The following is a 12906-nucleotide window of genomic DNA, read 5'->3' as shown; positions in this document are numbered from 1 at the left end:
ACGTTAACTGGTGGGCGAGTTACAGATGACTGCCAGAGTTGCCCTCCTTGCGGTCTGGGCAAGTCACGCTTTGCTAAGTCCATTGGCTACTGTACTGCTTTCTGAAGTTTTTAAAAAGCATTTTTATGCAGAGGCCACTCCCGGGAGCAGGTGTGACCCCTACTTGGGTCTGGACGCCTCTCGCCTGAGTCAGTTCCAGAAGGCGGCAGACCTTCAGAGAGAAGAGAAATGGCGAAAAGAAGCAGGGTGGGCAGAACCAGCAAGGTTTCGAACAAGTGGGCAAAAAATCACCGCCTGACCTTGCTAGCTTGTGACCTGCGTGTAACGTATTGAACTTGTGTAACAAAACTGCTCCCTCAATCTGAACGAACACACACACACACACTACAGCCGGTTTTTTTTTGTTTTGTTTTGTTTTGTTTTTTTTGTTTTTTTTTTTTTGCAAACTTGGCGCCTCAATCCCGAGGGCGCACAGCAAAAATCCTTGCAAGCCTGTGCGGCGCCCTGGGCAATAGCCGGGCCTGGAGTTGAGCCCCAGAGCACCGCGGCGCGGGTGTCCGCGCGTGCGCGATTCTTGACACTCTGTCGCGCAACCCGGAGAGCGTGCCTAGACTCGGGCAGCGGCGCGGTATGCGTGGGCTTGGCGGAGGCAGGGGCGGCGCACGCGTAAGTACGTGCGTGCGCACGCGGACACCTTGCCTGGGTGTGAGTGTCAACGCTCTGGTGCCCAGGCTCAACGTTGCTGTCCGCGGCTGCGTTCTGGAAACGTGCGGGAAAGGCGGTGGGAGTGGCCAACTAGTGACCTGAGGCAGGGCAGGGAGGGAATCCAAGCAAGACGGTGGACCCCAGGAGGCGTTTGACTGACCTCATCCTAAAGAAGCGACGTGGTTATTTATGAGCCCTGATTTAAAAGTAGTGGCTGCTAAGGAAGTGAAAAAGGAGCTCACCCCAAGCTATGAGAGAAGCTATAGTCTCAAGAATGCTGTTTATGACGATATAAAACAACGTGGAGCTTGTGATGGGAAATATGGAGAGCGTGAGTTTGGGATTAGAAACAAGGAAACAAAGTCAAGAAGGAAAAATGAGTTTTCGCCCTCTTTTCCCACCCCACCCCCTCGCCCTTTGCCTCCGTGCATTTCCTTCCTTCCCTAGGAGCTTACGATTCCAACCAGGAAGTTAGCGAGGGGTGAGCACACCCCATCCTGGGTCCAGTCTGCCGGAATCTTCCCCAATTTTAAACGAGGCTCGTTAGAGGGCGAGGGAATACATATAAATAAACAACTTGGAAGATTTATGGGAAGGAGTTCAATTTTATAGGACTGTATTTATAGAGCCAGCGCTGGCTCACTTATAAATAGATTAATGGGAAGCTAAAATTAATGGACTTGTGAGCTGCGCGTTTAATTTCTGAGGCTTCTACATGACAGACAACCGCCCTCCCTCGAAGTCCAAGCATGGAAGGCAGCTTGCGTCAGGGAGTCCTGATCACCCTCAGGAAGGGACACATCCCCTCAGGCCAGTATCTCTCTAGGGGCTCTAAGCTCGGGCTGCCCCGGGGTCTTAGGGGAGGGACCCCATGGGGCTGTTATTTGCAAACGAAGGAAAAGAATGTGGCCTCATAAAAAAATAATCGAGTCTTCCTCCTAGCATTATTTTTAATCAGGGCCCTTAAGCCGCTAATACTGGCGGGCAGGCGGGCTTAAGGGGGCACTGTAAGCCGCTCAACCCGGCTGGCTGCCTCCTAGCAGGCAGGGGAGGCAGCGACACTTCCTCCAAGGTTACGTAGGGTCCCTGTGCAGGGCTTGTGGTCAGGGTCCTCTGCCTAGCGGTTCCAACTGTGGCTTTCCTAACTCCCTCTGAAGACTGGTAAAACAGTACGGAAGGGATTGGGGAGCTGTGACAAGGCCATTTTGTTAGGTAAAGGCTGTCTCAGGCTTCCTACCCCTTTCCTTCTCTTTCTAGTTCTTCATGTCTTCCCCTAGTTCTCTTTCTCACATTTGGGACTCTCAGGATCCTGGGTTTTACCTAGTAAAGATGATTGTCTCAGATACTCTCCTTGTCAAATGGTGGTGGGAAGAGGGGTGGTCTGGAATTTACCTCTGGGGTAATAGATGACAGGTCTGTTTCACCAGAGCTGGAGCTGACACTCCTTTAGGAGAATTTGCCATAGGAGATGGAAGTTACTCACCACTTCTTTTGTAGAATCCCAGTGGTAACCAAGCCCTTACTCTCCAAAAAGCAAATGGAAAGGGAACTCAATGTAATACAGTTGAGTCAGAGACAAATACGTATACCTATTTTCATTATAGATAAATGGATTGCATGGCCTCTTAATCACATTTCCCTTGCAATTCTTTCTTTCCTTCTACTTCCCTTCCTTTCCTGGGGGGGGTGGTTTCTATGATTTAGTCACTTTAGAGTTCTAGCCATGATACCCTCCCCCCCTTTCTTTAGTTAATAAGGAAGCCAAGAAGTAGAAAATCTCACATAAAGCAGATTCCATTGTCCCTTCTGTCTTTCCCTATAGGGAAGTCCAACTAGGAATGATTCACCTGAAAAACAGAAAATTGATATGGGAGGCATATTATTAATTAACTGAGCACCAACTACATGCTAAGTACTCTCATAATCTGGAGTTATCAAGATTCGACTTTGTTGATTATCCTTAAATGTATATACATGTTACTGTTTCTGCTTTTTATAATTAAACCAGGCAATATTTGGATGTTGGACCCTAGGAGTCCTTTTACAGATAAAGACCTTGAGGTCCAAAGAGAAACAGTGACTTGTCCAAACTGTGTAACATCTTGGATGACTTTACTTTCCTTGCCTCAGGGAAGACGCCCAAGCCTTGGGATGAAATACAGATTGAGAAGATGTTTGATCACTGCAGCCCATTAGGGCTGGGCTGCAGCCCATTAACCCAAATGAGAAAAGCTCTGGCTTCTCTAGGCAGCCTCTGAGCCTAAGGTAAGAACCAACCTCCTAAGACAACTATGTCTTTTTCCTCCTCTGGGTCAAAGGAGCTGTTCCTCACTTGTTTATGGAGGGCCTTGCATAGCTGGTGAGGTCAGGGTTGGGTTCATTCCTGAAATAAGCCAGTTAACTCCTCCAGATCCCCAGGTGTGGGGTGCAGGAGCCCATACCTGGCCCTGTGGGCATCTCCTGCACCATTTCCTCCAAGAACACCATGCCAGAACGCTATCCCATTAGCAGTGGGAGGGGAGCATCATCTTTGACTTGGACCCAGAGCCCTTTAGTTACTGGGACACAGAGTCTTTTAGTTACCTGGGAAGTAAATTTGACACATTTTTTTAAAGGGCAAAAATAAACCAAGAGATGCAGTTAACGAGCTTTTATTGCAAATCTAGTTAGAAAGAGGAGAGAAGAGTGTCAACTTGGAATTAAGAAAATAAAAAACACCTCCTAGTGAAAACAAAAGTGTCTGTTTTTCTAAGAAGCAAAATTTATTGTATTTATGCTGTAATGAAAACATTGCCTGTGTTTTGGTGAGAGGAGACAAAAAGGAAAAGAATTCTTGGCTATACTTTTTTTCTGTTTGTAGAATTAAACAATGTCCATATTCAAGAAACTGAAGATGAAAACACAACAAAAACACAACAGTCTTTTTATTTGGGTAAATCAGATCAACACTGGACAATAAACCAATTTCTACCCATTACCGTAACAGCTTGTCTATAAAGAACAGAAAAATTCAGATAGGATTCTACCTAGGGTCAAGCGTTTTTTTTTTTTTCTTTTTTTTTTTTTTTAACCACCCATTCACAGAGGTATAGATTCACAGATAAATAATCCCAAACTACTTGCCATATTTACACATTCCCATTAAATTAAGCATAAATAAATATATACAAACTTAACATGGATACCCTCCAGAACTCTTCTTCCGAAGAGTCAATAGATTGATATTTCTTGATTGTGTGGCAAAAACAATGTTAGTGAATTAGAGACCAACTCAACAGTGGAGTCAATTTTGGCATTTAAAGAATTGTGTTCATTCCACTTTTTGAAAGAAAACAAAAATGAATTTTGATATTTTGATATTTCTTCTTACTCTTCTTTCTTTTTCTTTTCTTTTCTTTCTTTTGTTTTTCTTTCTTTCTCTTTTTAACCCCGATAATTTAACATATATTGGCACAGGAGGGGAAACACTGTTTGGGCTCTTGAGGCAACATCAGATGCTTTAAGATTATTATTTCCTTTCCACATAATGTATTACGCATACAGGATATCAGATGTGATGACAAATTCTCTATAAACACTCTAAGTAGGAAGGAGTTGCCCTTTTAAGTAAGGCTTTGTACCAGAGGAACAGTGTGTAGATAAGTCCGGGCTTCAGGTTTTCCATTCAACCAAAGTTTTCATAGGATATGAAATAATTGCTTGAGAGAAAGCGGCTTCCTTGGCCAAAGAAAATAAAACAGCCAGGTCTTTGAAAGCCTCTTCAGTTCTTTATGTGGGGGTGGAGAAAGCTAAGGATGTGGAGCCAGAGAGAAGGAAAGAAAATGCAAGATAATTTTGGGAGTGGGAGTGGTGAGAGAAAGTTACTTTCCCAGTTTGGGGGAGAAATTACAGATCATTTTGATGGTGGAAGCCTCTCTCAGAGAGCTCCTCCGCCTTTTTTTCTTTTTTTTTCTTTTTTTTTTTTTTCCTCCCCTGAGACCCATGATACCTGTAGGAGGAGGCAGGGTTGGACAGAGAATGGTCAGGAGACCTTTGGAACCTCCAAAAGGAACTTGCGAAGTGGAAAGTGTGAAGGCAGCGTTGCCACATCCTGACTCCTTTTTTCTAGCTTTAGCTTTTTTGGTTTGGGACTAAGCATTCGGGAGGGGACACGCGGCAAGGATAAAATGTCTCAAGAGTGCAGGGTGGAGGAAAAGCTGCAACTCACCTGTTTGGTTTGAAAACAAAGCTCAAAAGGCCTTGTTTTAAACGTTTCCCTTGACTTAAAAGGCAAACTCTTGCGTTAATCCTACTGTTTATTGATTTATGGGCCCAAGGAAACCAAATCTTTTAATAACTCAATTATCAGATAAACGTAGCGGGCCTGGCTAACGAAAGCAAAGGGGGCAGGGGTAGTACATAAAAGGAGAAGTGAGGGAGCGAGGGAGCGAGGGAGGCAGTGGGCTCTCTCCACGCGGGGGGTGGGGCGCGGGAGGCGCGCAAGGGGCTCTACTTAGCGGGGGCGCGGGAGGAACACTCCAATGAGGGCGAAGGGCGATGAAGAGAGCCTGCATAGCCAAAATGGACAATTCGTATCCCATCACCCGCCTTTAGGAGCGTGAGGAGGGAGAGTTTTCGTCCTGCCAAAGGCTGGGGAAGCTTCCGATTCCCCGGACATTTCTAGGCCACTTGCCCTCCGGGAGCAGGCGCCCGGAGCGGCCGCTGGTAGCAAAGGGCACGGGCAGCGCTGAGACCCCTCCCCGCCTGCAGCCCACGTGGCGCCGCCCCATTACCTACTGGAGAATGGGGCTTTCTCGGTCGCCTTAGCCCTTAGGGTGAGACCGAGAACGAAAAGGGCCCGCGCGGCCCGAGGCCCCTCCAGCGGCTGATTCTATGTCCTCAACACGACTGGGCGCGAGTGGCCCACACGCTCTCAGGACCTGCACAGTAAGAGCAAGGCGCGTCCATCGCGTCTCTCGCACGTCACACGCGTGGGGCGCGTTGCCCTGCAAGGAAAGGAGACGATGGTTTTCAGTGTGGTTTCTCCTGGCCTTTTGCAATCAGAATACATATAACGCAAGCGGCCAGGCCCTCCGACAAAGGCGCAGGCTTCTGAGCTGGGGAGAGATGGAGTCTCTACACTCTCCATTAGGTTTAGTTCCCAGCCTTTGTACTTCACCTCGTCTACGACTGAGCCCTGTACACCCAGAAGTTCCCAAAGGAGCTAGCGGTAGATGGGCTGGGGTGTGACCAAAATCGTTGCTAGGACCTTCCTGGTGATCTAAAACCAGCTCCCAAACTCCCTCCCCCATAAAAGTGTCAGCGCAAAGCTCTCAGCAGGTGCCTAAACCCCAATCCTCCAACCTACCCCCAAAGCCAAAGCCCATGGGGGCGGCAGAACTGAGCGTCCCAGTGAATCTTAAGTGTAAATCCTGCAGAACAGACAGGATCTTTATCTTTCAGGGTTGTTGCAAAGGTCCTAAGGTCTAGTTGGTATAAAGAGGTGCGTGTATCCACACTAAGTTTAGAGACCACTGGGGGTGAAATTCCCCACTGCTTTGGGGAGGGTGGGGACAATGGGTTCCAGATCTTATTTCATGATAATGCTCAGATGAAGCCCAAGAAAGGAGCAGGGCTGCCAGAATGAGAGATATTAAATGCAGGAAACTTTATCCACTGGGAATAGTCCCAGTGTATACAGATGGTAAAATTCAAAGCTGAAATACATCTCCTTTCACTTTGCATTCATTATTTTGCCATTATATGCCAAAACAAGTGCACGTCTGAGAGGGGGGAGTGTCTCATTCATAAAGCATCTTGTAAGAAAGCAATTGTTGCTAAAACACGGGAGCTTGCATCACCCTCCTCCCCACAACCACTCAAAAAGCTGCTTCTTCACCGGCTAAAACGGCAATCACCAAAGAGCCCAAGGAAATGGAATCTATTTCAAAGGCAGGGCAATATTGCTAAAATATTGGGCTCCAAGAACCCTTACTCTTCTCCCCTAAAATTCATTTTTCAGCTCCCCCTCCCGTGGAATTCCATGTTGAGGTATCTGTTAGCAACTAGACTCAGAGCTGCTTCAATCTCTTATTGGCCACTTTCTAAATTATTCCCTTTGAGCTTCTTTAAAGAAGTGCACCTGCAGAATTCTGACACACAGGCTTTGATTAAAAAGGGATCGGATTTTTTTTTTCTCTGTACCTTATAGATTGTGTAGGAAGCCCAAGTCCTCTTTGAAGAAGCTCATAAACCATGCGGGCAAAGCTTTGGAAAACAGAAGAGAATGAAATGGTACATACCCCTCCGAAGGAATTACATACTAATCAACGTATTCATATTGTGCTTTTTTTTTTACTATTGTTCTTAAAATTGGTAGATGACACAAATATAACAAATGCAAGATTCTCTGTATGCAGATGCCGGCAAGGCTGGGAATTAGTAACATTTCTGAAAGGAACTGATGATGAGTCTGAATCAACTTATTGATCCGGATTTTCCTCAGCCGCAGGAGCCTCTGCTCAGCCGCCCGGCACAAGCAGCAGCCCCCACCGGCACCACCGCGGGCCTCCCTCCCCGCCCGCCCTCGCCCTCCCAAGGGTGCCAACGGCCTGGGAGCTGAGCGCCGGTGAGTTAAGAACGCGGGGCGGGGCGGGGGCGGGGGCACCCAGGGGACTGAAACACAACGCAAAGGGGCTAACCACACTCGTTTTCATCCCGGAAAATTCCCATGACAGCTTGAGGGAGGGAGGGCAATGTAGAAAAGGGTGGCTGGGAGAGGGGTAAAGTGAGGTGGAAGGGCGGGGACTGCAAGAGTGTTTCCTAAAAAAATATTAAAAATTAAAAAGTTCGTGCGTCTCAGTCAACCAACTCTCAAAGCACTGACACCAACAATGTTTCTCCGATTTTCTTCCAATAAGTTAGCGTTTTCTCATCTTTAGTCTTACGTTTATTTTCCAAAGGGGGAAAATCATGGTTTTCTTTTATTATCAGTATTACTAAGCTCGAAAGAACCGAAGTGGAAAATCCGGACGTTTGTCTCCAAGTGTATCTTGAAATAGACACTGAGAACCGATATTGTTGCTCCGTTGTACGCCTCAGTTTTTTTTTAAAGTTATTTAGCTCTTTTTTTTTTAAATTTGATTGTATGTGTATTCTACCTAATATAATTCTTCCAAAGCCAATCCAACATTTTAAAGCTAAAATTAAATTTTTTCTGTTTTCCTTTTGTATTTAAAACATTTTTCTTTTTTTTTTTAATTTTTCATTTCCTGTGTTTCTCCTCCTTGTCGCCAGTTTTACTACCTGGGCCTTCCCCAGACGTGTGCCTGTTAGTGGTGGTGTTGTTCAAGAACATCTTGTCCATGCCTTTGAGCGCCTCGGTGAGATAGTTCTGCAGGGCCGTGAGCGCGGCGCAAATGGCCGGGGCGCCGAAGCCGTGCGTGATGAGGCTGAAGTGCGTGAGGCAGCTCTGGATCCCCGGCTCCAGGATGGGGCTAGGCCTGCTGTTCCCGATTGGCGTCCGATCCTGCGCCAGCAGATCCGTAAATTCTTTACAGAGTTGCCTGCAAAGAGGTGGGAGAGGAATAAAAAAAATCACCCTCAGTGTCGTTGTCACTGGCATTAGAAAGGAGACGCTCACACAAGCCCAGAGGCACCCGGTCACCATAGAGCCAGGGAGCGAGGCTAATGTGGACGATTCCGCTCTGATTCCCTTCCCAGCGCTCTCCCTTCTGGAGCAGCTGGGACTAGACTAGAAGGAAAGCGGGGGTGGGGAAGTTAGGCGCCCCTTCTACCCCAAAGCCTTGCCTTTTTTCTCAAATCCAGTTTTCCCCGCCCCCACCTTCATTCCAGGGCCGCTTAAACTCTGCTTGGGAAATCGGCTAGGCTTTAGCGTTGGGTTTTGAATATTCAGTAATGTTTCGCTCTTACCTGGTAGTTTTGTAAAAACCCCTTCCCCCTTCTCTCCTCTGCCTCTCTAACCTCTTGGTGATCAGGCTCAAAAAGCCCTGAAAGATTTAGGCCCCTGAGCCACAAGCCTGTCCCTAGCACAGAAGCAGATTGCCGGAGACTTGCATGGCCCAGGGCAAGCAACTGTTTATTCCAGGAGAGAATGCTGATTCCATTTAAAGCAAAAATCTGTTTACCTGCAGTATTTGGGAAGGAAGGTATATTTTCCCCTTTCCCCCCTTTCTTTTAAGCACAGGCTACTGAAAATCTTTGTACAACAGGATTGTTGTCAATATAAAAGGATTCCTACATGTTTAAATAAAACCTACAGGTAGATGGTTAAGACACTGGAGAGGGTAGATTTTTTATTTGTTGAAGGTTTTTATTTCCTCAAGGCAACTACAATTTAGAGGAATCTCTCAGCCTTAGAAATCCTACGTGCCTAACTACGAATTGAGCTTATTTGAGAAATTTTTAATATAGGAGGTGGACAAGAGGGTTAATATAGGAGGGTTTTAGCCCGGAAGGTCCAATGGCCTGGCTCTGCTACCAGTCAGAGGAATGGCATCCCAAAGGCCCTAGCCTTTCACAGACTGGCAGCCCGCTTCCACTGGTGGGGGCGGGCGTGGTGAGAAAGAAAAACTACAGGAGTCCAGTCTCAGCCCCGCACCCCCGCCCCTGCCCTCCCCATGGCCTGACACTTGGGGGCATGTGGGGCCTGGACAGCAGGTAAACAAGGCAGGTACCGAGAGGCCCATATGAGTGACCCTGGGGCATCCTTTGCCAGGGGGGTTACTCTCAGGAAGAGTAACGCCTGAACAAGACAGAGAATTACCTCCCCCACCCCCACCGCAGCAGGTGAAAGGGTTTTGTTTTTAAAGGCTGGTGGGTAGAGAATCCTAACAGGTATCCTCTCTCTACCCTCCCCTCTACTGGTTTCTCCACTCGAAATGCACGCATGCATTCTTACAGCTAGGAAGAGACAGGGTAACGGTTCTATCTAGATAGGGCCGTTCTTAGGCCAGGGGTACCTCGGAATCACCTGTGGGGCTCAAATGCACACATCCATGCCTCTGCCCCTACGATTCCAATTCAGGGAGCTTGAGACTGGGTTGACAAATAAGTATCTTGGAAAAGCTCCCCAGATGATTCTGATACTCACCACAGGTTAAGAAGTGGTGTCCTAAGTGAAGTCCCAGGGTTTCAAGAGGTGATGGGGTGGGGGAAGTTACAAGCATTCCTTAGAGAAATGATAGCATTTGTGGACTCCTATTACCTAATTTATGCACTTTGGTTTTTTTTTCCCCAAAGTACATTTACTCTTTTATAAAGCACTGTGACAGGTCCCCCACAACCAGACAGTGAGGCAAGGGGCAGGAGGGCAATAGATCCATTATATTGCTAGTTGGTGCATCAGAAGGAAACCTTCCAAAACCAGGACGGGTGCCAGGTTTTGATCATTGGAAGAGATGGTTAAAGTCTTTCCTTAAGTTTGTACTCATTACCAAAGTGCCAAAAAGGAAATTCTGAACTGGGGAGAACAAATGCTTAGAGTCAAACATTCTAAATCTTCAAAGCCCAAAGCAGGGTCTGTAAGCAATTAAAGTTCTGGGACATTAATATTTTTTGACCCTGCGGAAAGGGGCAATCAAATTCCAATCACGTCTCAAAAACATCTGGACAAATTTGAGCAAATGATTTTTCAGCCTTCCATATATTTCTTTAAATTATGCTGTCAACGGAACAAACCGCGTCCTCCAGCACTAAATAAATGAGCGCCGCTGTTTGGGCCGAGCCTGCGAGAGAAACATGCGGGTGCACGCAGCGCCGCCCACTGCAGGCCTGAGCCGGCCATAAACCACCAACAATATGACACCGAAGCCAAAGACAGGAGTAAATCAAATAAATAGAAAACCCACTGTAAAAGTTCAAATGAGCTCTAGACCTAAATTTAGCCAGAGATTTACTATTTTCCCCTCTGGAGTTGTAGTAAATTTTACATCAGTGGAAGATGCCAAACAGCAATGTAGTAAAGAGAATAATTAGAGCTGCGGGTAGAGATGGGTACACGTGGGTGACATATAGACACCCCGAGCGTGGATATGACAGGGAGATGTGAAACTGGGCAGAAATGTGCACCTAGGGACCCAGGGAAGAACTGGAACAAGAACCAACCCAGAAGAAGGTGATAAGAACTGTAAAAAGCCTGGATTCATATTAATAAAGCCATTCTCCCCCAGAAACTTGGTAATTGAGGAGACCAAGAGAAACCCATAGCCCATAATCAACTTGGGTGAGGAGGAGGGAGGAGAGAGAGAAGGGCAGCAGGGTGGAGCCGGGAGGGCTCCTAGCCAGCAATCCACAGGCTGCAAAAGCTACTTTGACCACTGAGCTGCTTCCCTGCCCCACAAATGAGGTCTGCATTGCCGCTCCCCAGTTCCCCAACATCGCCTCCCCATGCGAGGTGAGGAGGTGACGCAGCAGGATGGGAGTCAGGGAGGAGGGCTGAGGGTCTGGGACACTCACTTGGTAGCCAGCAGCATATTCTTTCGGGAGTGCAGGTCACTGGGGTCGGTGTGCTGCCGGTTCAAATACTCAGAAACCGCTTTAGCAGGAAACTCCGTTTCACAAATATACCCAAAATCCCGAGCTAAGTGAACAGCTTCTCCTGAAAAGACAGCAGCAGAGGTAATAGTCAGCACCTAGTTCCAAATCATCCCAGGACAAGAGATCCTTCCTGGTCAACTGTTGTTATTTACAGAAGAGGCCAGCTGTTGGGGACAAAAGCAAAGGTGAGACTGATGCCCAAATAAAAATGATTCTCAGGCCATAAAGTTGATGGAAGAAATTTTGCCCCTGCTGCTCTTTCCAGCCTCTCCATGATCCTTTTAGCCAAGTCCTAGCTAGACATCCTCTGAATAGCTTCAGGCCTCCTACATCCCAGGCTTTCTCTTAAGGGAAAGATGGGCGTTCAGGAATCACCTTAAAATTGCACCTAGACAGTTGGCTGGATATTCAAGCCAGATTTCCCGCCCCCTTTTAAGAGCACCTGTTACATCTGCTTTGAGTGAAATTTAAAAGTATTCCTGTCTTTTGTATTATCTTTTGTATCTTCCTATAACTGCACTAGGAAAAAACCTCTTATTAATAACTAATATATACAAACATAATTCCATGTGTGTACATGTCCACACATATTAAAGAACATATGTAATAACATATATGGAATGAGTGTTTCTATCCAGCAATGAAATATTTATTCTTTGTCAGTTCCCTGATAAGTTTCAGGTTTCTCCTCAGAGGTTCCTGTCATCATCTTCCTACTTAAGGACTTTCTACTGCACAAGATGACACAGCAGCTATAGAAAACCTGGACATCTGAGAGATTCCTCAGCTTATGTGGAAGCCCCTTTCAAATAAAGCATTATTACCCTTTAATGCACAGCCTTAGGTGTTCAAGGGAAGATACCGAACATGAAAAAGAGACATGTTGAATTGTCCCATAGCTATGTTATTTTTAAGGAGCATGACTTACTTTTAATCATCATTATTATAGTAACAACAAAAGACTTCAGGCATGATGCTTACAATGATCCAGATCCATAAAGCTGAAAACTGCTAAACGAATATTGGAATTTCAGTAGTTTTCCTGTTTTGTTCTTTCACTGCTTTTACAAATTAAGGATGGTGATATTAGCAATTCTCTGAAGGACAAAAAGTAACCCACCCTCACCCCCAGCTGAGAGTCAACTGCTAAAAAGTGTGCTCGGGAAATTTGGTGACTGCCGCCCCTGGAAGGTAAGTTTGGGCCAGGCAACTTTGCCTTGAAGATGGCAAAGTGCAAAGCCCATAAATGTGATGACTTTATGGTTGCTCCTTGCATATTCTAAGATCTCCAAACACCAATTCCCCACAGGAGTGTCAAAATATCACATCCATAAAAATAAAAGAAAAAACCAAGACCAACATGTTAGACTCTAGAGAAAATTCTACAACTTCCTTCATTAGGACCATCTGGCTATATTTCCTACCCCTTCCCCATCCCGCAAATTAACTGCAGATCCTCTTGTTCTCAACTGTGTAGAAGATCCTGTTTATTACATACCATAAATAGCATCATCCCCCAACCCCAAAATGATGAGTAAATTAGAATGTGCTTGTTATAATTATGGGCCTTTAATTCACAATTGATGGATCTACACTGAAGATCATACGTGACTCCCCTCCTTGTTTCCTCACCCCACCCTTGACTCCGTTTTCTCCTAGGCCTCA

General features: G+C 46.3%; 1 protein-coding gene and 1 long non-coding RNA gene across 3 annotated transcripts in view; one reads left to right on the top strand and one right to left on the bottom strand.

Annotated features, from left to right (window-relative positions):
* The first annotated feature begins 767 nt into the window (after positions 1–767).
* LOC112837916 (uncharacterized) lies at positions 768–8090 on the top strand. The gene is made up of 4 exons (XR_003211844.2): positions 768–1036; positions 2836–2970; positions 7190–7312; positions 7981–8090. It is a non-coding gene; the product is annotated as an uncharacterized lncRNA (long non-coding RNA).
* The window catches only part of TFAP2B (transcription factor AP-2 beta), a 25593-nt gene continuing 20019 nt past the window's right edge, over positions 7333–12906 (bottom strand). For both annotated transcript variants that reach the window (XM_073905079.1, XM_025890541.2), the window contains 2 exons: positions 11161–11302; positions 7333–8249 (listed from right to left, as the gene is read on the bottom strand). In XM_073905079.1, coding sequence (XP_073761180.1) covers positions 7949–8249; positions 11161–11302 — 443 coding nt within the window. In that variant the 3' untranslated portion in view covers positions 7333–7948. The remainder of the gene's footprint in view (positions 8250–11160; positions 11303–12906) is intronic.

This window comes from Callorhinus ursinus, unplaced genomic scaffold (genome assembly GCF_003265705.2).
Source record: "Callorhinus ursinus isolate GAN/ISIS: 27379988/994484 unplaced genomic scaffold, GSC_fseal_2.0 scaffold22, whole genome shotgun sequence".
NCBI classification, from domain to species: Eukaryota; Metazoa; Chordata; class Mammalia; order Carnivora; family Otariidae; genus Callorhinus; species Callorhinus ursinus.
Note: the sequence above shows the minus strand (reverse complement) of the source record. Positions and strands in the feature narration are given on the sequence as shown.